At 37.0% G+C, this 24,333-nt stretch overlaps 1 protein-coding gene across 4 annotated transcripts in view; it reads right to left on the bottom strand.

Moving 5' to 3' along the window:
• MLLT10 (MLLT10 histone lysine methyltransferase DOT1L cofactor) overlaps nt 1–24,333 on the bottom strand; it is a 218,008-nt gene that overhangs the window by 15,195 nt on the left and 178,480 nt on the right. For all 4 annotated transcript variants that reach the window (XR_009690015.1, XM_061126177.1, XM_061126178.1 and 1 more), the window contains exons 14-16: nt 15,637–15,815; nt 1,921–2,038; nt 489–561 (exon numbers count right to left, since the gene is read on the bottom strand). Coding sequence is in view for 3 of the 4 variants with exons in the window: in XM_061126177.1 (XP_060982160.1) it covers nt 489–561; nt 1,921–2,038; nt 15,637–15,815 (370 nt within the window). In the remaining variant the exon portion in view is untranslated. The remainder of the gene's footprint in view (nt 1–488; nt 562–1,920; nt 2,039–15,636; nt 15,816–24,333) is intronic.

Genomic DNA, 24,333 nt, shown 5'->3' with positions numbered 1-24,333 from the left:
ACTTTGTTTCAAACAATTTTAAACAATTTTAGAGGGATTTTAGAGACAAGTCACAAGAACTTCATTTACTGAAGTAGGAACTGGAGACTAAAGGGTTAAGTACATAGCCCACAACAGTGCTAAAACTGGAACCCAAAGTTGAAAGCCTGAAGTCTGCAGCTTTAAGAGATCTTAAGACTATTTTATAACCCAAAAAGAATTACCCAAATTAACACATTAATAGTACCTGCAGCTAAATATACTAGAGAGCTCAAACTGATTAGCGATCCAAGAAAAGGTTATGTCTTTTATAAAGCTTAGAAATCTAACCACATGTTTAATATTCAAATTAATTTAGAATCATTTTTCTTGACTGTCCAGACATGCCTCTTATCTACAGAATGCTTTTATAGCCTCACAAATGTAAGCTCTGCTGATATGAGATAAAGAAGTTTCCAAATCTCAAAATGTTTCCTTTGCTGATACTTTGCAGTGCAAATAATGCTTACCTTGGTGAGAGACTTCCTCTGGGTGAGCTTCCTCTGCCAGCAAGGCTACGGCTATTGTCTCCAAGATCTTGATCTGCAGTGTAAATATTTCACAGCTGATAAAGTGACTCTCACTAGATGAGAGGTTTTAAGCCCTGGCCCTGATTTTTCCTAAAACATATATAAAACCTTTACCACTATCTTTGCAGTTACTACAGAAGTAGAAGATCTAGTATGCTGCTAGTTTAGGACTGCTGAGCTGTGGCATGTAAGGCGTTGTCCCTACACGTTTTTTTTTTGTGGGTGGAGAAGGCCATGGATTATGTTCATTCTTTCATTCCTTTCAATTTTACAGCACAGAAGCGTGGTTTCCATTTGCAGTACCCTCCCCTCAGCCACTTTTAATTTCTACGGTTAAAGTAATGAATCACAGCTGTGGACAGCTAATCTGTATGCTTATCACAGCAAATCCTTGTGCGTTGTATATTTTAACACTTCACATTCCAAGACAAGTCATAAAATACATATGTATTACATAGAGCCACACACCAAAACTAAAATTATATATATGTTACGTGGATCATTACACGTAACACTAAATAACCAAATGGACAAAGACAAGTAGGAATACAGAATTCTGTATGCAAAAAGAAATTAATTTTTAAAAGATATTCCTGTGGTGACATCCAGTATCTCGGCTTGAAAAATAATTTGTATTTCCCCTACAGTGAGTTCCTTATAAAATCACCCTATCTGGCCTCTTTCAAGGTCGTCCTCCCCTTATTCTGAGTCAGGTGACCTCTGACCCTTGAAGGGTAAAGACATGACTGATCCATTCTTGGTGAACTGCTAAACCCATTCCCTTCCCCCAAACAGGCATGACTACTTGGACATGTCAACAAATCCTTAAGGGTGGAAAGAAACAAAGCAAATCCAGTGGCTCATTAAAACAGTACAAGAGGCAAATGCTACAAAATGTCAACTGGTAAAAATTCACAGGATTACTAAACACTGTAGAAATTCTCTAACAGGATTTTTTTTAACCAAGTTTGTGTAATGCAATTTCATGAATTATGCAAATAAAGATTGAGGCTATTCACAGAAAGCCCAGTGTTATGCTACTTCCATTGCACAGAACTGAGCACTGAACACATCAATCACAAAAGTCACAGGAGACACGAGCATTCCTGCCTGCTGATGGCTCTGCTTAAACATTTACATTTCAGACAGTAAAAAAAGGCACAGATTTTGCAGCACAGCATACTATTTACTTCCAACTGTAATTCTTTTCATTTAAAAGGGGAGGAGGGGACACACACACAATCCTCCCTTTTAGATTTTATTTATTAACCACATCTTTAGATTTTTCAAATGAAATTAGCCTGATGGGGGTAAAAATCACATTGGTGGAGGGGAACAGAATTTTAGAGTTTAAAAATTCTTGAAACCTTACCTGTTTGATTGTTTTCCGACTGAGCTATAAGAGCTGCCATTGATGAAGCTGAATTTAATCTATTGCCATACATATGAGATGATGCCTGATTAAGAGACGATCCAGATAGGGTATTTGCCTAAATGAAAAGAATTACAAAGACAAATTAATTATTGTATAAAATATCTTAATACTTTTCCTCCTAATAGACCTAGCAACAACTATTTTCTCCAACTTAAGAATGTAGGTAGAATTTCCTGACTTTCTAAAGTGCAAATTTCATTCTTGTTTTACCATTTCAACATTCCAGTCTCTGAAAAGTTACATAACTCAAAAGAGAGAGGGAACACTGAGACTGGCACAAAGTTAACTGTTTGTGATTTAATTTCAAAGCATCTATTTGATACCAAAACCAGTGGCCTGGTAACCATGTGAACATATGACTAGTTACTTAATCTTATTAAACCGTTTAGAAAATAAGGGCAGGGAGACAACAGATGTCTAACAAATGCTTCAGTCTCTTACCTCACAGGCTGCCTGAGGTCAAAAGGTTCAGCTTCTACCTTTAGTATTTTAACTACACAGAGTCATATCCCCATTGCTTAACTCTGTCATTAGTAAAACCTGCACACTATTTTGTTACTTCCTATTTTGATAGACTTGGAAGCCTGCTGCTTTTTCTGTTTTGTTTTGTTTTTATTTTAAAAGAAAGCAAACAGGCATCACAAGTATGTTTTCTATACAATGCAGGGCTCAACGAATCACAGCTTTGCCCTGACCCCATATAAGGCACTGTCTTTTTGGCAGTAAGCCAGCTCTGCAAACTGAAGAGCTGGTCCACAGTTTGTAATTCATTCATGTTGCTAACCACAATTCTGAAGGCCTCCACTGGGACTTGTGCCAAACAAGCGAAAATGAACCCTTAAACAGATGAAGCTAAGGAGGCTGGCCAAAGTCTTGCGTAATCCAATGTAATAAAAATGCCTTCTTTGATGTGAATACTTTCTCCCACTTTCCAAGAATATTATAACCTTAAAAATCTGGCATTTTGGAGGCAAATCTCTTGTACACAAAACATTGCTAACTCACATTGCTATCACTAGTCTGAAATACTTTTCAGATTTAACAGAACCACACATTTCAAAATAGATTTTTCTTTTTCACCAAGTGAAATCAAAACTTAAGCTTGGAAAATGAAATAACTGTGTAGTTATTGCAGAACAAAATTCTGGAAGATAATTTCAAAGAACTGAGGTATTTTAATATAAATAAGTTGAATAACAGCAGAACAAAAGATGCGGAACATTCTGACGTGTTTAACTGCACAAAAGAGACCAAGGCGACAAAGCAGTGACAACAAGCGAAATATCACAGAATAAACTGTGCTTCTGGGAAGACTCAGACCCTGACATTGGTATCTGGCCTCTAGCCAACTTACTAAACATAAAAACTGGACTTTACAAGTCACATAAATAGTCCCTGTGACGTAGAGTCCTGTCCTTGCTTTCCATTGTCTCAAAGGGTATATTTCATTGTTCATACTATAAAGGTCAACTGGTCAATTTCTGGGATTCATTTTTCTTCTCATTAAAGCTATGTATACAAAGTCAGTAGTTTGGATTATACAGTCCTGTTTCACAATCAATTAGCCCTCAGCAAAAGCTAAGTCATCACTTTAATCTGAAGATCACACTAGACACTTACCATGCATAGAATATATAAAATGTGTCAAAAATAGAAAGATAGGAAGACTTTTTTTTTAAACCTCTTCAGAAGTTAACTGCTTGGGAATCGGCTACTCATAAAATAACTTAGAACAAGAAAAATCCAGAGACAAACAGAAGGACCAGATGTTACTAAAAACCCAGTTTAAAATATTGGGCACCTCACACTTAAAAATACCCTTTGCAGAGCCAATTTACTCTTACCCTAGACATAATTCTAAAAAGATCAACTAAGCATATAACAGATTAGAAGTGGAAAATTAATTAGAAAGAGGAAGAAAAAGTAATATTTTGAGACATTTTGTTGGCAGCAGGAAGTAACAGCTGACAGCAAGAGAGAGAAAAATATGAGCAAGAAAGCGTGCGCTCCTGAGTGCTGGCCGGGTCTGGCTCCGAGAGCATGGGCAGGAAGGGTCGCCGCACCTGCACCCCGCCTTCTGACTCTCTGAGTGCTAGCACACTCATCCACTGGCTGAATCAAAACTGTTATCACACCAGCTGAACTGCTTTACTAGTTCCAATTATCAGTTTTATGGGTTTCCTTAGTCTCTTGATAAGAATCAAAGATCCTATTCTCTTTCAGGAAGGGTTCCTTCTGGCAAGGGCTTTATATTTATCCTTGTTAGCTTCAAATTTCTCGATGTACTCTCCAAATCATCATACTTTCTCAATCACACACTCCACCCACTACACTAACAGCTCAAAATGCAAAGCAGCACAGTGTAACTCATTTCCATAATGACTACCATCAGGAAGAGGATAAATCATCGTTAGCACAATTTCAAAGCAAGAAAGTATGGATTTTATAAAGATGGTAGGCAAAGGTAAAATTAATAATAAAAAAAAATCAGAAATACATCCATTATCCCAAATGACAAATTTCCCTCAATTTTCTGAATGTTTAAAAATTACCAGGTAGTTTTTTAAATTATTGTATTTATCTAAATAAGGAATTTCCAAGAGAGATTAAAATTCAAGTCATTACTGTCATTTTTAGCAGGTAACATGAGCTAGCAAAGACTCTACAAATGTCTGACAATGGCCAACATTTCTGAAATGATATTTACAAAGGTTACTGCTGGAAACTCTTGATAACTCTGCAGGAAACTTAGAGCAAAGAAACTCCCAACATTTTACCTAAAAGATTCTACAACTTTTAGAAGCAATGAAGAAGGAAAAGCAAGAGAGACAACCTACACTGATGGGGGAATATAAATTGGTACAGCCACTGTGGAGAAAAGTATAGATCTTTAAAAACCAAAAAGAGAGCTGTCATATGATTCAGCAATCCCACTCCTGGGCATATATCTGGAGAAAACCCTAATTTGAAAAGATACACGCACCCCACTGTTCATAGCAGCACTATTTACAACAGCCAGGACATGGAAGCAATGTAAATGTCCATCAACGGATGAATGGACTACTACTCAGTCATAGAAAAGAATTAAATAATGCCATTTGCAGAAACATGGATACATCTTGAGATTACCATACTAGATGAAATAAAGCTAGACAGAGAGAGAGAAATGTCCTATGATATTGCTTATGTGTTAGTCTGCTCAGTCATGTTCAACTCTTTGGGACCCCACAGACTATAGCCCACCAGGCTGCTCTGTCCACAGAATTCTCCAGGCAAGAATACTGGAGTAGATACCATTGCCTTCTCCAGGGGATCCTTCTGACCCAGGGATCAAACCTGGTCTCCTGCATTAGAGACAGATTCTTTACTGTCTGAGCCACAAGGGAATTGATATCATTTATACGTGGAATGAAAAAAAAAAAAAAGGATACAAATGAACTTATATACAAAACGGAGATATACCCACAGAAATAAATACCCATAGAAATAAATTTATGGTTACCAGAGGAGAAAGGGGGAGGAGGGGGAATAAACTAGGGTTAACATATACATATTACTAATAGATTACCAACAAGGACATACTGTGTGGCACAGGGAGCTTCACTCAGTATTTTGAGATAACCTATAAGAAGAAAGAATCTGAAAAAGATTATATATACACATACACCACAACTGAATCATTCCGCTGTATACCTAAAATTAACTCAACACTGTAAATCAACTATACTTCAATTACCAAAAAAAAGAAAGTGCTACTTGTTTTTGGAAGTAAGTACACACCTTATGGTATTTCAATTCTATCCTGCCCTGGAAAGGAAAATGTCTACTGTAGGCAAATGTGTTCTTGAGCCTGTTGGCACCATCAAGTATGTAAGCTGTTAAACACTGGGGAGGCTGAGTGAAAGTATCCATAATACACATGAACTCTGCACTGTTCCTGCAACTTTTCCATACACCTAAAATTATTTCAAAATAAAAAGCTAAAACAAAAAAGAATGTGATTGCAAAAAACTGGTTACTTGGCTTTATAGTATTTTGATGAAGTAATCTACTCAAAATGTAAAAAGAGATGTTAGTCAAGATTCACCTCCAAATATATGATCTTGGGTTTTTTCCCTCCCCAAGATTAATAATTGAAGGAACCACTTACACACAAGATGTTATACTATACCTATTCCAAGATCCCAGTAACAGTCTTAGTAAGGGTAATAATTATTTTACAAGATGGACCCAAGGCAAAGTAAAGTAAAAATAAACTTAATAATTACTGAGGTAAATCTAAGTCACACTGAAGCAAAATATGCTTAGGTATCCAAGGAGACCTGGGTTCAACCCTTGGGTCGTGAAGATCCCCTGGAGAAGGGAATGGTTCCAAAAGGGCAGACACGACTAAGTGACTTTCACTTTTTCACCCGAGAAAGAGAATACACTTAGCAAAGTTAGACTACTGTGCTAAGCATCTAGAAAGACATGCAAGCCACTACCACGGTAGTATTTAAACTCAAAATCAAAGAAATTTAGTGTTTCCTAAGTAGACTGACATACCCTATTAAAATATTGACAAGGTTAAAATTACATTTCAGCTTGAAATTTCCTATTAATAGTTCACCTTTTATATTTCAAATGTCTGCTTATGACCACAGAGAAGTTTTTAAAAGAGTTGTAGAGTGAAGTGAATCTATCAAATTCCTAGGCACCTGGCTCATTCTAAAGGAGTTAGTTGTGGAGGGGGAAAATATCAGGCTAAATCTAAATCTATTCAATTATCTGAGTGTCAGACTTAAAAGTGGGTATTGATAGTTTTTTTCCCCCTCCCCACTGTTGGTAATGGCAGAATGATAAAGTATTAAGAAGTAAAATTAAGTTTGAAAGAGTAGTACCTATCAAAATTTCACCTTTGAAAAGTATCATAGCAATACATCATCTAGAAGTGAATATGAAACTTCATGCTTCAATCATATAGGAAGAGGTCACAGCAAGCATTTTTTAAATGCACAATTAACCTGTCAATAAACATTAAAGTCAAATGATTCAAACAAGCTCTAAAACACAGTAGCTTCCTCTTCAAACTTTCCAACTCTGATTCCTGATTTAAAATTGCATTCTTCCAAAATATCATCAGCTCACTAAACAGTATTATTTTAAAAACTCCTACTTCATGTATACTCTTACAGGGAAAAACTTTTCATAATCACTGTATCTGCCATAAGCCAACCTATCACCTTGCTTGGGTGGGGCACTAAAGCTCTGTCTTTAAGCTCCATTTGTAAAAATGGAGATATGAAATAGTAACTACCCCCGAAGAATATTATGAGAAATTAAGTTAATGTATGGAAGGGCTGAGAAGAATGCACAACACACAGTAAGCACTCAAATTTTACTGTGCTATTTTAAAATTATTTTCCTAAGCTATTATGGCTTCCATCTTTTCCATTAACTTCATTAGAGAATATAAATTGCCAACTATATTCTGATATGAACATGGTTATATTTCAAAGAGCAAAACATTTCCCTGAGAAAAATTAGATAGTATTAATATGTCATTATGCAATGACATTTTAATCTATGTATTTTATAATAACATAGCAATAACAGCGATACTGCAAATATATTGTAAGAATTCAAGTATTTTAATGACAATTTACACACAATTTGTTTGACTACAAAGGTTTCCATGAAAAATTAGAGAACAATGGAAAGTTTCATATGTTCTCTAACTTAATTCTAACTTTGTACTGTAAAATGTACCCTGATAACAGACCCAATTCTGTGTCAGCTACCACCATTGGGCTTTAATACTCAGCGTGTGATGAGAGAAGAAACCAAGTGTGAACAACTTTCAGGTCCCATGAGTAGGCTGACTGTTAAAGCTGTCAGGTTCAATTGCATCATTCCACTTTATTCAATGCCCCAAACTGCTCCCTAATTGTTAGGAGCTTAACGTATTCAAAACCATTGTTTAGGCTAATGCTGAAATGCCCCACAATTGAGTTTCTACAAAGTCGTGGGAGGATTAAATTGTAGTTAAACCATCAATGAGCACTTATGATTGGACAACAGGACTGTACAAAATAACCACCAACTCTAAGCAGGTTTCTAATTGGTTAATATCTAATCAACATATCACTTATCTTTTGGAGGGAAAATTATTAAGTCCCTAAAGAGGCTATTGAAATAACTTAAGAATGGAAAAGATCTCATTCAACAGCTGTATGTAAAATGACTAAAATTCATCTATCTATAGTAGTATGAAATTGTAAGTTTTAAAAGAAAAGTTTAACACTATTTTTAGTAAAGAAAGTGCTTCTGTACAATTTTCTCCTTGGCAATCAGGCTGTTTCTATAACAGCTGAAATTCAAAATGTCCTATAACAACTGTAACATCAATGTAGTGACTATGAATTCCAAAGTACTTATGGTCTGCAAAGTACTTTTCTCACTTGAACTTCAAAATATACCTGAATTGCAGGTAGAATAAGCATTTAAAATATTCCATTTCATATATGAAAAAAAATTAAAACCCACAAATGTAAAGGATCTACCCACCACCACACTAGTAGTAGTAATGTTCCAGGAGCCTAGGATTTCTGACCCAACTTCTGCTATTTTGCATTGTGTCACACAAATAGAGAGTAAAATTCCTAACAACATTTTTTTTCGACAGAGACTCATCATCTATGTCCCTTAACCTCTTTGTCATCCAATAGTAAGAAATGTTAGAAAGCACTTTTAAAACCTTTACTGCTCAGAAAGATAACTCCTGTAAAATTTTAAGTCATGATGCAATTGTTTAAGACAGATGAAACTTTTATTCTGACCAATCAAGTCAGAGCTCCCTCAAAGACAGGTGAATCTGCCTGGGAAACCAAAGCATTTTCCAAACAAAATCAAAGTGTCCTACCAGACATTATTTGAAAGGAAACCAGAATTAGATCTACAATAACTCCCCAACACACACAAGCACACCACATATACACATGAAAGTTACAGTCCTCAAAGCAAAAGTCTCAAAGAAATCTGCAAAACATTATTCGCTAAGTTATACCTTTAAAATACTTCAATTTATCTGCATCTACTAAATATCACATAAATAAACCGTAAAAGTTGCTTCATTTAAATTACTTTTAAACTGTATCATTTGTATAATAGTAACATAGAGGAAACAAGAAACCGTAATTATCTACCCAAAGACTGTATCCAAAAGCAAAACTCAGAATGCAAGATGTTAGAATACAATTATTTTCATTACATTCTGCCTTTAATTCTACTAAAGTAATCCTTCAAACAAAAGCACCTGCATTTCTCCCAAAGACAAAACAGAATGAACACAGAACTGGGAAATAGTGGAATTTGAAAGGCAAAATGAAAAATTAATGGCACACCTACAGAAACTAATTTATATCTCCACCTTGATACAACAAGAGCAGAACACACACCATTAAAAACCATCACATGGAAAAAAAAAAAAAATCACATGGACAGCTGTTCTTTCTTCCAATAAAGTTAAGAAACTATAATTGTAACTATAATGTAATATACTGCTGATATCTGTGAAGGAATAATCACCCTAAAAACAAGTTTATGAAATAAAAGGATTTAACATCAAACAATATGAAACAAGGTTATCAAATATTTTTAAAGATTTTTTTCCCCTTCAAATTAGGGGTGCTAAGCATTAGACTTTTTCTTTCAAAATTTTAATAAGTGTCTCCTTTTTGCCCTATTAAAGGCAAAAATCTAGTCTCAGTTTTTAATTTCTATTAGTTTTTTCTGGTTTTATATCCCTGACCACTTGCCTGGAAACAATCCTTAAGACATCAAACAAAGCAAATAAAAGGCCTGCTTATCTTACTTAAAACCAAGGCCAGAAAGATCAAGAATGACCTCCGGATTTTTATCCTGCTGGCACCAAGACCATCACTAAAAATGACTACTTTCATAAAGTTTTTGAGAGGGAAAGGAGGAAAGTCAAAACACTGTTCAAATTTAACACCTCTATTCTCTGATTTTTATTTCTTTAAAATATTTGCTTCCTGCTGTGATGGTTTTCTCAATAACTGTGTAACAAGTCTTCTACAGTTATATTTTACATATTAATAGTTTTAATTTACACACTTTAAAAGTGTGTAAGGACTACTCTTTTCACTTTTCAATCAACTACCTATAAAGAAACTCTAAATAAAAGGCTAAAATGGGGTTAATTAAACACACTGAATTGTATGATTTAAAAACATACAAGGCCTATATATAAACAGAAATAAACGTGTTGTTTTGGAAAGAAGATTAAATTACCAAGTGCATCACAATTTTAGGAGTTCTATCTAAATATTCAATTTATTCTAAATATTTCTGTATCCTTTCCTTTGCACACTGCCTAGAAAATTCACACTTTGTACATTCAAAACCAATACTATTGTCTCAGGCAGCTAAACTGAAGTAGTTTTGCACTCCATTCAACTTGGGGGTCAACCTGCCTCAGTTGCCTGGAGACTGATGGTTGCTAGAGCAGCACAAGCTAAGCCAGGCTAAATACGCTCCGGCGTGAAGGCGGAAAGCGTTTACTGCTGGAGAGAAACATAGATGCAGCTGTCTCAGCATGTAGCATGTGAGTCTCACTGGATGATCATATTTATAAACTACGCATCTTACTGCAACAGGGAAAGAGGATAAACAGTGAAGATTTTAATTGGACTGAATCCTGGATTACTTGCAACTATGATTTCTTTGTTCTTCAGTTGAGTCATATGTTAAGTGGAATTTTCCCTCTAGCTATAAATTTCTCTTCACTACCACTTCCCCCACCCATCTCCCTAATGCCAACCCTCAAAACCACAAACATAATGAATGAGAAGAAATGAGATTTTTGCTTAATTCAGCCTGGAATTAACCAGAGAGTAATTAAAACAGACTTTTATAAAGAAAGGAAAGAAAAATGCACATTGAAAATGTTCATGTGAGACTCTTTCCAAGGATATAAAGCTATCAACAGCATATGGTTACACTTAATTAAAAGAGATAAAACTATTTATAAGAGCCATTCTCTCATTTATCCTTTCACCCTCTCTAACCCCAAACCCCTGTGATTATGCCTACCTCACCAAGGCTAGTAAAATGAGCTAGAGAAAAACTCTCCTAAACTAGTCAAACCCCCTTGCTCAGGTTGAGAAGTTCACCAAATTGTCAAAGACAATACCACTAATCGTGCCATTGTTCTTCTGTGCTAAACTATTGTTTATTCCAATTCTTGACCTCATTAAAATGGTGACTCTTTGCACATCACCATTACATACTTTAAAGATAACAATGCTATGCTTTGATGAACAGATTACAGAATATGCTGGAAAAGCATAGGTATACTATACTCCAAAGGCCCATACAATATCAATTATGCACACATACATAAAGCATGAATTTACAGCAACTCACAACTACTTAACTAGTTGCTTATAATTAGACATTTGTCTTTGCTAGAATTTTCTCAAAACATTGAGACTATTAGAGGCTTTGGGTAAAGTGAAAATAAAAATATTATAAGAGAATGTCAATAAATAAAACAAATAGGAATTTTAAATTATCACCTTTGAAGAAATCTGAGGGTTGAGGATGGGGAATGAGGGGTGGACTCTTGTGTGTGTGTGTGTGTGTGTGTGTGTGTGTGTGTGTGTGCGTTTGTGTGTGTATGTGTGTGTGCACATGTGCATGCACGCATGTGTGCATGCATACACCCATGAGAAACTTTGCCCATTTACTGTCCTCTATATATAATTTGAGACTCTGATTTCTCTGCTTTTGACTCTAGGTCTTAGAGCATTCCTGTAGACTAGGGCACCTATAAGTTCTAGATATAAAATGAAGAAAAAGATTAAACATATGCAAAATCACCAACACAGTCACCACCACTTACGATTTTATAAATATTCCTTCTTATCCACTAGGAACAAACCATATAAGTATATAAGGACTTAAAAGAATCATTCATTCTCAATCCTTTATTCTTCTGTACTGTTTTTAAAAAAAATTAGACCGTAGATGTTCATATATTACTTCTGTGATTTTAAAATTATAAAAGGAATTTTTTAAACCACCTAAGTCCAAAATTGATTCATCCTTTTAAGTCCTTAAGCCTCTTATCCTTACCCATCAGAGGGCAGACAAAACGAAACCACAATCACAGAAAACTAACCAAACTGATCACATGGACCACAACCTTGTCTAACTCAATGAAACTATGAGCCATGCCACGTAGAGCCACCCAAGACAGACAGGTCATAGTGGAGACTTTTGACAAAACGTGGTCCACTGGAGAAGGGAATGGCAAAGCACTTCAGCATTCTTGCCTTAAGAACCCCATAAACAGTATGAAAAGGCAAAGAGATAAAACACTGAAAGATGAATTCCCCAGGTTGGTAGGTGACCAATGTGCTACTACTGGAGAAGAGTGGAGAAATAACTCCAGAAAGAATGAAGAGACAGAGCCAAAGCAAAACCAACGCCCAGTTGTGGGTGTGACTGGTGATGGAAGTCAAATCCAACGCTGTAAAGAACAATATTGCATAGGAATCTGGGATATTAGGTCCACGAATCAAGGCAAATTAGAAGTGGTCAAATAGGAGATGGCAAGAGTGAACATCAACATTTTAGAAATCAGTGAACTAAAATGGACTGGAATGGGCAAATTTACCTCAGATGACAATTATACCTACTACTGTGGGCAAGAATCCCTTAGAAGAAATGGAGTAGCCCTCATAATCAACAAAAAAGTCCAAAATATAGTACTTCTGTGCTGTCTCAAATATGACAGAATGATCTGTCTTTCCAAGGCAAACCATTCAGTATCACAGTAATCCAAGTCTATGCCCCAACCACTAATGCTGAAGAAGCTGAAGTTGAATGGTTCTATGAAGACCTACAAGACCTTCTAGAACTAACATCCAAAAAAGATGTCTTTTTCATCATAGGGGACTGGAATGCAAAACTAGGAAGTCGAGAGATACCTGGAGTAACAGGCAGTTGGGAGTACAAAGTGAAGCAGGGCAAAGGCTAACAGAATTCTGCCAAGAGAACGCACTAGTCATAGCAAACACCCTCTTCCAACAACACAAAAGACAACTCTACACATGGACATCACCAGATGGTCAATACTGAAATCATATTGATTATGTTCTTTGCAGCTGAAGATGGAGAAGCTCTTACACAGTCAGCAAAAACAAGACCGGGAGCTGACTGTGGCTCAGATCATGAAGTCCTTATTGCCAAATTCAGACTTAAAGTGAAGAGAGTAGGGAAAACCACTAGACCATTTAGCTATGACCTAAATCCCTTATGATTACACAGTGGAAGTGACAAATAGATTCAAGGGATTAGATCTGTTAAAGAGTGACTGAAGAACTATGGATGGAGGTTCATAACACTTTATGGGAAGCAGTGAGCAAGACTCATCCCCAAGAAGAAATGCAAAAAGGCAAAATGTTGTCTGAGGAGGCATTACAAATAGCTGAGAAAAGAAGAGAAGCTAAAGGCAAAGGAGAAAAGGAAAGATCTACCCATCTGAATGCAGAGTTCCAAAGAATAGCAAAGAGAGATAAGAAAGCCTTCCTCAGTGATCAATGCAAAGAAATAGAGGGAAACAATAAAATGAGAAGGACTCAAGATTTGTTCAGGAAAATCAGAGACACCAACGGAACATTTCATGCAAAGATGAGCACAATAAAGGACAGAAATGGTATGGACCTAACAGAAGCAGAAGATATTAAGAAGAGGTGGCAAGAATACACAGAAGAAATCCATACAAAAAAGATCTTTATGACCCAGACAACCACAATGGTATGATCACTCACCTAGAGCCAGACATCCTGGAATGTGAAGTCAAGTGGGCCTTAGGAAGCACCACTACGAACAAAGCTAGTGGAGGTGATGGAATTTCAGTTGAGCTATTTCAAATCCTAAAAGATGATGCTGTGAAAGTGCTGCACTCAATATGCCAGCGAATTTGGAAAACTCAGCAGTGGCCACAGGACTGGAAAAGGTCAGTTTTCATTCCAATCCAAAGAAAGGCAATGCCAAAGAAAGCTCAAACTACCACACAACTGCACTCATCTCACACGCTAGCAAAATAATGCTAGCGTTACTTTCAAAATTTTCCAAGCCAGGCTTCAATAGTACATGAACCAAGAACTTCCAGATGTTAAAGCTGGATTTAGAGAAGGGAGAGGAACCAGAGAATTGCCAACATCCACTGGATCATCAAAAAAGCGAGAGAGTTCCAGAAAAACATCTACTTCTGCTTTACTGAATACACCAAAGCCTTTGATTGTGTGGATCACAATAAACTGTGGAAAATTCTTAAAAGAGATAGGAATACCAGACCACCTGTCTCCTGAGAAATCTGTATGCAGGTCAAGAGCCAACACAACCAGACATCGAACAACAATGGACTAGTTTGAAATTGGGAAAGAAGTACGTCAAGGCTGTATACTGTCACCCTGCTTATTTAACATATATTCAGAGTACATCATGCAAAATGCCAGGCTGGATGAAGCACAAGCTGGAATCAAGATGGCAGTGAAAAACAGCAATAACCTCAGATATGCAGATGACACCACCCTTATGACAGAAAGCGAAGAGGAACTAAAGAGCCTCTTGATGAAAGTGGAAGAGGGGAGTGAAAAAGCTTGCTTGAAACTCAACATTAAAAAAATGAAGAACTTGGCATCTGGTCCCATCCCTTTGTGGCAAATAGATGGGCAAACAATGGAAACAGTGACAGAACTTTTATTTTCTTGGCTCCAATATCACTGCAGATGGTGACTGAAGCCATGAAATTAAAAGATGCTTGCTCCTTGGAAGAAAAGCTATGGCCAACCTAGAGAACATGTTAAAAAGAAGAGATATTACTTTGCCGACAGAGGCCCATATAGTCAAAGATATGGTTTTTCCAGTAGTCATGTATGAATGTGAGAGTTGGACTATAGAGAAAGCTGAGTGCGAAGAACTGATGCTTTTAAACTGTGGTGTTGGAGAAGACTCTTGAGAGTCTCCTGGACTGCAAGGAGATCCAACCAGTCCATCCTAAAGGAAATCAGTCCTGAATATTCATTGCAAGGACTGATGTTGAAGCTGAAACTCCAAAACTTTGGCCACCTGATGGGAAGAACTGATTCATTGGAAAAGACCCTAATACTGGGAAAGACTGAAGGTACGAGGAGAAGGGGACAACAGAGGATGAGATGGTTGGATGACATCACTGACTTGATGGATCCAAGTCTGAGCAAGCCCTGGGAGTTGGATGGACAGGGAGGCCTGGCGAGCTGAAGTCCATTGGGTCGCAAAGAGTCGAACACGACTGAGCAGCTGAACTGAACTTGTAAGTCCTCCTTTTAAGAGAAAGAAGAAAAGCTGCCCCCAAATTACTATTTCACATCATTAGGACAAAATCAGAAATGCAGAAATCTAAAAGAATCAGTTGGTGCCAACATCAGTTTGTGCTCTCATGAATATCAAGTAAAAATGTGTGTTATTTCCACTCATGTCAATACAGGTTGAGACATTTTATAACTTCCTACAGGAAGTCCTATTTCATTTCTCTCTTACAATGAGACAGTTTCAAAAATAACAAAATGATCCACATTACTTTGTAACACTGCAATAATTTACCTGAGTTGCAGCAACAGCAGAGGGTGCAGATGACCCAGCTGACGGGGAGAGAGCGCCCACTTGCTGTAAATGCCCAGAAGGTTGCTGAGGTAAATGAGAATTGGAGACAGGAGTACTCGATCCTGAGCCAGATACTACATTTGGAAATGATACTGCTACATCATTGCTGTTATAAATACCTATAAAGGAAAAAAAGGTCTTATTTAAATATTTTATAACTTGGCAGTCAAATCTGTCACAGAAACGCAATATTAAATCAATACGTTAGAGTACCCATATTTCCTCCTGATCCTTCCGACAATGATAAATCTTATTGGTTTATTAAAAAAAAAAAAAAACAAAAACGAATAAAAACTGACTTTTCATAAAGCACTTGTTTTAAAGACATTTTTTACACATCAATGATGGTTTGTTAAGAGACAGAGATCACCTCAGGAGGTGCTTTGTAAAAATAATAATAAGGATTTTAGGAATTCCTAAAAGAAATGACATGTTTGTTAAACTGCAAAATGAAGAAATTAGAATCTATATAAAAATCACTTGGTAAACCTTTCAAAAATGCAGATAGTTAGGACCCAGAACTCATGAATTGAGAAGGTCTGAAATGGTAGGAGACTCTTTCTTAGGAAGAACATCCAGATTACAGTGCAGAAAATAAAATGGAATAAGACTAGACATTCCAAAAACAGTAAAAAGCCTGATGCCACTTGTGGATACCCACCCAGTGAGAATAAAGAGTACCGGTGGATTCTGTAGACATTCGAGAGGTAAATAAACAGGACTTTATGACTGACTGGATGGAATATCTAAGTAGGAGTCAGGGTGGCCAGGGACGTGGAATACTAGGTGTTGGACGCATTCAGTTCAGAGAACACAGAAAAAGACTTATAAAGCCTTGAAAGCATTTTCAGTGGCACCACAGGGGTAAAAGCCAGAAAGAAAGCGCAGAAGCAATCCAGTCTAGAAAAGTGGATGGGAAGAGGAGAGAGAGAGAAAATGCACAAAAGTTAAGAGGAAACAGAGAGTTACTTTAAAAAGTGCTCTGTGGGTTTCTTTCAAAAAGATGGGAGTTCATGTTCTTATACTGATGACTGGAGTCCAAGGAGAGGCTCCTTAAGGATAAAGGTTAAGAGACAGGAATCTCTATAAACCAGTGGGCTCTCAATCAGGGGTGATTTTGCTCCACAGGAGACTTGACAATGTCTGGAGACATTTTTGGTTGTGAAAACCAGGAGGCGCTACTGGCATCTGGTAGGTGTGTGCACACAGAATGGTGTGTTCGGGCTCAGTCATTTAGTCCTGTCACGACTCTTTGCGACTGCATGAACTGTAAGCCCACCAGGCTCCTCTGTCCATGGTGTTTTCCAGGCAAGAATACTGGAGAAGGTAGGCATTTCCTCCTCTAGGGGTAATTGCCAGGGGATGCTGCTAAACATCTCACAATGAACTAGACAGCTCCTCACAACTAAGAATTATCTGGCCCCTGGAGTCAACAGCAAAAGAAGCTGAGAAATCTTGTAATAAACCAGGGCTCCTAGGAGGGTGGGAGGGAATAAGACCCTAAGAACCTAACACAGAGGAGAAAGCAGGGAAAAAAAGAACCTCAGCAGGCTGTATTAAAAACAAAAAACAAAACAGTGAGAAAACACAGCCCTTGAAGGCAATAATTAGTTATCTATAATGACAGTACAACTTACTTTGTTTCTAAAGAATATAAATACTATTAACTCATAATATATAAAAGTACCTATAATCTTCAAACAAGGGGAATAAAAAAAATTGGGACTTTTTAAAGTTCTTACAACTATAATTGAGGCTCCTAAGATCCTTTTTATATCTACTATTTCTCCAGAAAAAAAAAAAAAAAAAGATAATTTATTCACTCAACAAACGCATTCATTTCCACAAACATCTGAGAGCTCACTGTTTACCAGACGTTATTCTAAGCCCTAGAGATACAAAGCCATTCAAGATATGTGGTCTCTGCCTTCAAGAAGCTTAGCGGAAAAAAGAGACAATTACAAAAGATTGTGAAGAGCACTATGATAGAGACATCCTCGGGAGGCTGGGAGTGCATAAAGAGGGGTATCTGACTCAGACCTGGAGGGAGAGACTGTGGGTGAGAACGGTACCTTTAAAGCTCATTCCTAAAGAAGCTGCAAGACAGAGGAGAAGGGCAGTCTGAGGAAGAAACATGCCACAGAGAGCAGGTTCCAAGAGCTCATGTGTGCCACTCATGCAAGTTAAGCAGAAATGAAGCTAAAAAATAAGCAGGCATCAAGAACAGTAAAAATTAATGTGTTAAAAATTTAGAGACAACAGGAAGTCACTGAAGGACTGTAAGCAGAAGTTTGGTGTGATCAGATTTGTGTTTCAGCAAAACATAAACCACGGGCACAAAGCTGAGAACTGCCTGGGAAAGAGGTTTAAATAGAGATTGAGAAAGCTGTTAAGGGCTGCTACAGTAATACTGATGAGCAAAAATATTATTTTTTTAAAAAACTGAAAGCAACAGCAGCAAAGAGACATTACAAAAATAACATTCACAGGACTGGAAACTAATTAGATTTGAAGAATAAAAAAAGAGAAAAGAGTCAAGAATGACTCTTAAGCACCAGTAAGTGGGTGTGAGAGTGGTAAACACCATTCACTGAAGCAGGAACAGCAACCGAGAGCACCCAGCACTTGTTACTACTGTAGGTCACTGTGCTAGCACAACAGACCAATGAAGTATTATTACTCCCATTTTACATATGAGCAAACAAGTTTAAGGAACTGAACTAACCCGTTTAGTGACCTAGTCGATGGCAGAACCAAGAGTCAAACTCATACAGCCATCGGACTTTACAACTGAAACCACTTCCTAAGTACATGTTTGAGGTTCAGGTTGAACATCACAGTCTTTGAGATGCCTGTGGGACACAAAACTCCTAGATGGTCTAGAAGAGAATGTGGGGAGTCTGAAGCTTAGCAGAAAAATCAGGTCTAGAGACACAAGGATGTCAGGATGTCAGGTCTAGAGATACAGGAATCAGAAGGATGACAAAGATAGAATAAGTAAACGTGAAAACTCAAAAAGGCTTTCTGCTGGCCTGCTAACTATAGTTCATATTTAGACACATAGAAACTTCACATTAAAAAACCTAGATTTTCTTCTGAAAAACCTGAAGTTCTGTTCACACTGTTACTGTATTCTGAAACAGCAACAAGCCACTGGAGCTCTAGACGGGGCACTGATTCTTTAATCCACCTGAGCCTCTCCATTCATTATTCATCACCTTTTCCTCACTCATTTATGTCATTTACCTGGCTCCATTAAATAACTGGTAACAACAACCTGTGATATGGAAACTGGTCAAAGGCAAGGAATAGAAAAATGAGATCACCCGGAGAAGTTCTCAGTGTGATCAAGAAAACAAGATTAAAGACAGGACCCTAGGGAATGTTACCATTTAAAGGGTAATTTTAACATTCAACAACTATTGAGGTACTAATTATTTAAAAAGGCACTGAAGACAGCAAAGAGCACAAAGGAATTCTTCCTTCCAAGAATTCACAGTCTCACAGCAGAGCTAGTAAGTGCTCATAAGCCACTAGACACAGGAGGGAAACACCAAGTACCAGAAGAAGGTCGTATCAGATGAAAAAGTTCAGAGGAACAGAGTGGGGTAGAAGAGTTCCAAAGAGAAGTACTTGAACTCAAAATTTAAGTTTTAGGGTAAAAATACCTTAAAAGGTAGAGCGCTTTTTTTAAACATCAAAAAGCATAGTATACATGGAATCTCCAGTTACCAAATCTAAAACACAAAAGTGAGCTGGAGGCAGAAGGCTGAAATCACAAGAGCACAAGTTTTCGCCTGAGACAAAAGTACGGGCTCTCCCGACCATGTGATCTCAACTTTCTGAGCCTCTATAGTGTTCTTTTCTATAAAACCAAGATCATAGCTACCTTAAAGGTTTTTATTTGAGAATATCCATGTAAAGTCTCTAACAATGCCTAAAACACAGTTAACTTTAAGTCAGGAAAGTATTGTATTTTAATTGTCAGGTCCTCTAAAGTCCCTGTTGTTATTGCTTAGTTGCATTTGACTCTTAGAATTCCTTGGATTGTAGTCCACCAAGCTCCTCCACGGGCTTTCCCAAGCCAGAATCCTGGAGTGGGTTGCCATTTCCTTCTCCAGGGGATCTTCCTATCCCAGGGATTGAAACCATGCCTCTTGCATTGGCAGGCAGATTCTTTACCACTGAGCCACCATGGAAGCCCCAAATGTGTCCACTACACTTTAAAAACTACAAATACCATTATCACTGCAATGGTATATCATCAAAGTATAATACCAAAAAGCAAAACTGTGGTGTTTGAGGACCTTCAATCTCTAAACTGTCTGTTTTTATTCTGCATTAAAATGCACTTGGAGAAGGCAATGGCACCCCACTCCAGTACTCTTGCTTGAAGAATCCCATGGACAGAGGAGCCTGGTAGGCTGCAGTCCATGGGGTCGCACAGAGTCGGACACGACTGAAGTGACTTAGCAGCAGCAGCATGTACTTAAATGGGAAACTGCACAGCTAAACACGCAGCAATCACACTTTGAAACTAGTGCTCAGGTTACTGCAATAAAATGGAACAAATTAAAATTTTCCTTTCTTATCAAATCAGGGAAGCATGGAATTCTGAATCGTTTTCTGAAAATTAAGCTCACTTGCTCACCTCAACTCTCTCATACATCACGTATTATGGTTCAACACATTCACTAAGACCTCTAGATCTTTTTTCAGAAAGCAAATGATCTTCTTTAGATTGTTCTGTACTTGTTTTCTGTTTAACTTCACTCTATTTCCATCTTTTACAAGCTATATGCTATTTTAATCCAAATCAAGGTGACATTCATAAAACTAAATAGACCTGAACCCAGCAATGCACAAACTCTAGGAAAATACCCTGAAATTCACCTGTTCAAGATAGAGTAGAAACAAAGATGCAGAATGACAGAGAGAGTGGCAGTAACATACTGATTCATTTATCCATCCAAGAAATATTTATTTCATATGTGCTAAAATATAGCCACTATGCTAGGAGCAGGGAATAAAGCAGGGAACAAGACAGAAAAAATCTCTGCTCTCCAAGAATATACAAACTAATCAGGGAGGCAGACATTAAAACAAACACATGACTATAAACTGTGCCAAGTGCCCTGATGGAAGAGAAAAGGGTGCCATGAGAGTGAAAAATTAAGCAGAAAAAATTGGTCTGAAGAAATGATATACCAAGACCTAAAGGCTAGGCAGATACTTGTTAACTGAACAAAGAGTGAAGGAGAAAAGCTTGTTCAAAAGACAACACATACTCATTATTAATCATTTTAAATAAATGTGAAAGGAAAAAAACACTATTTTTATATATTTTTAAAAACATTAATTTATATATTTAATATATTAATATAATATACAATATATTATATATAATATAAATGTTTTAAATGTTGAATATATTTATATATTTAATTTAATTTGTATAATTATGTTAATATAATTATATATAAGTGTATAATTTGTATGTTTAATATAATATTGATTTATATATTAAAAATATTTTCATATATTTTCAAACTTTTTAGTGCATAGCTTATGGATTTGCTGTATACAGCTGCCTATATACTGGATAGAGAATTTTAATCCTTTTATTAACTTACCATACACAATATTTCATTATAAAATATTTCAAAATGTTTTATATCATTTTGATATCAATTGAATATTTCAGAGTTGACCTGATTTTACAATATTCCACAAATATTTATGTGCCTTATATGATCAGATGCAATATGTGCTGCTAAACACACTATAAAAAAAGAAATCAGATACTATTCTTGCACTCATGGGGCTTACAGTGAAGGATGCACACATTAAATAACCACACAACTATTAGTGCTATGATGAAAAAGTAGAATGTGCTATGACAGAATATGAAGGGTAACTTAATTAAGATTCACAATACAAAAAGAAAAAGAAAAAAGGATCAGCAGTAAAGAGCAGAAATCCTTAGGGGTGGTCTTTATTTTTACTTGCCTAGAATTCACTCCCATTTCTTTTCAAACAGCACCCTATTTTCCATCAGGTATATACTCCTGGCCAGGGATGAATATGTGATCTAACCTGAGGTGGAGCATTTCTGCTGGGAACTTACACCTTGAACACATGCCCAGCAGGGCAGAGAATGGTCAGACCTAAGTTAGTCTAATATTAATAATACTCGTAGTCTAGTAGGTTCTTGTTCACCTGGCCCTGGAAACTACCGTTTCTCTACTCCCAAAGGTTTAGGATGAGGTTATTCTACTCATTTTCTGTGTGGTATAATAAGCAAACAAACAAGATACTCAAAAATGAAGCTAGAATCCAGCCCAAGAACAAGCTCAGGGAGAACCCTGCAGGCAATAAATGACTTGCCAAAATCATAGTAATGGAAAACTATTAAAGCATTTTAACCTAGAGAGTAACAAGATCAGAATAATATTTTTTAAAGATCACTTTGAATATAATGTGAACAGTGCCTCAAAAGACAATAGAAGGGGACTTGCCCGGTGGCACAGTGGATAAAAATATGCTTGCCAATGCAGGGCACATCAGTTCAAAGCCTGGTCCAAGAATTCCAAGTGCTGCGGACAAACTGAATCCATGTACCACAGCTACTGAGGCCACGTGCTGTGTGCCTGGAGCTCGTGCTCCGCAACAACAAAGGCCACTGCAATGAGCAGCCTGCACACCACAATAAAAAGCAGCCCCCATTCACTGCAATGAGAGAAAGCCCACACAAAGCAACGAAGACTCAACACAGTCAAAAATGATATTAAAAAAAAAAAAAAAAAAGACAATAGAAGAGTGGAATCAGGGAGCTATCTTTAGTTACTGCAATACTTAAGACAAAATATTTTATTTAGCTTAAATTTGGTGAGAATTATGGAATGAGCGAAGCAGAGTCTCAGGACTGAGCCCCAAGGAATTTCAACACCAAATCAGGATGAAAGGAAAGCTGCAAGAAAACTAAAAACAAATGGTCAAAACAGTAGGACAACCAAGCTAAGGCAAGAAGAAGAGAAGAGGAAGTGATGGAAGATGATCATGAAAAAAAAAAACAAAACTGAAAATACCTATCTGAACTAGGCAATGTGAAAGCTATTTCTGAACTAAGTGGAGTAGTAGTTGCAGAAGCCAGTATGAAGTGGGTTAAAAAAACAAGTCAATCACTCAATGGGGGAATTTGTTTCTGTCAATGAGGGAGACCAGACAATGTAAAAATCTTCCTGATTAAAATTACCTAAAAATGAATAGTTGAGCCCGTAAGAAAGAAAAAACCTTAGGGGCCAAAATGAAGAGGAAAAGCTTTAACAGCTGCCCTAGAGCAGCCTCTGTCAGAAACCTAGGAGCTTGGCTTTAATGCTCACAAGGAAAAGAGATAAACCTTGGGTCTCCAATAGAGGAAAAGCTGAAATTGGTAAGACCTTGTTCATATTGTTTAGACTTTCCAAGGGCTAGACTTTGAGGGGAAAGTTAAGTCATTCCTTCCCAACTCCAACCCAAAAGACTCTGACAAAACACATAAACCCCAAAATCACGGCATACACAGGGAGGAAAAAGACGTTTGTCCAATTTGATCTCAGCTTTGAATAAAGGATAGAAAATCTGCCTTGAGATTCAAATAGGTTGACAGCCTTGCCTTCAAATAGGTTTGGGGGTTTGAATTTACACCATGTTCCTGGTCTGGTAAATCCCAAACATTAAATTAACATAAGAAGTGGTTAAGCAGTCTTGTCACTCTCTGAAGGGATATATCCTCAACTCAGACTAGAAAATGAGCTTGCAATCGAAAATTAGAAAACAAGGGAAGAACAATCCTCTTTCTCACAAGTTAGCATACATAAACATTAAGATTTGACTGTCTTCTAAGAACATTAGAAAACAGAAACAGCAAATAAGGATTAGGACACAAAGATTTCAAATGATTAAGAACCTAAGAAAAGGAATAAAAAATAAGAGAAAGAACAATATTCTATAAGAACCTGGAATTACCCTGCTGTTGTAAGCAGAATTCTAAAGATGTTTCCCAAGTTTCCCCTCTCCTGGTTATTCAACCAAACACTAATCTAGGAACTGTTCTGAAGACACCTGGCAGATTGAACTAAGGTACTGATCAACTGAACTTAAAATAGGTACATAATCTGGATATAAAGATGGGCCCAGTGTAATCAAATGAGCCCTTAAAAACCGAAGAAGGGCAGGATAGCCAGTGGGAGATGTAGAAGAGAAAGCAAGAGAAATGCAGGAGAAGGGAAAGTCAAAAAAGATTCTAAGTATGAAAAGGACTCAAACCATCACCTAGGAGCACATGTGCAAGAATGAGCAAGAAGCCTCTAGGAGCTAAGGGAGGCCCTCAACTGACCAGTATCAGGCAGTGAGGAAGCATTAAAACAACAGTGGAGACCTACCAGAAGGACATGGAGCCAGCTTAAAGGGCTCCTAATGGCTAATTGTGAACAATTTGAGCATCACAACAAATGGATTATAATCCATACAAATTTGTAAGTCCACAGTGAAATAGACTGAAAGTCTGATGAGGAATGAAATATTTAACTTACAGTCTTTCATTCTGTTCCACAAATTACTAATTACAGTAGGGGGAAAAACCTTTCACTGGAAAAG

Source organism: Dama dama, chromosome 23 (genome assembly GCF_033118175.1).
Source record: "Dama dama isolate Ldn47 chromosome 23, ASM3311817v1, whole genome shotgun sequence".
NCBI lineage: Eukaryota > Metazoa > Chordata > Mammalia > Artiodactyla > Cervidae > Dama > Dama dama.
This window is presented reverse-complemented; position numbering and strand designations above follow the sequence as displayed.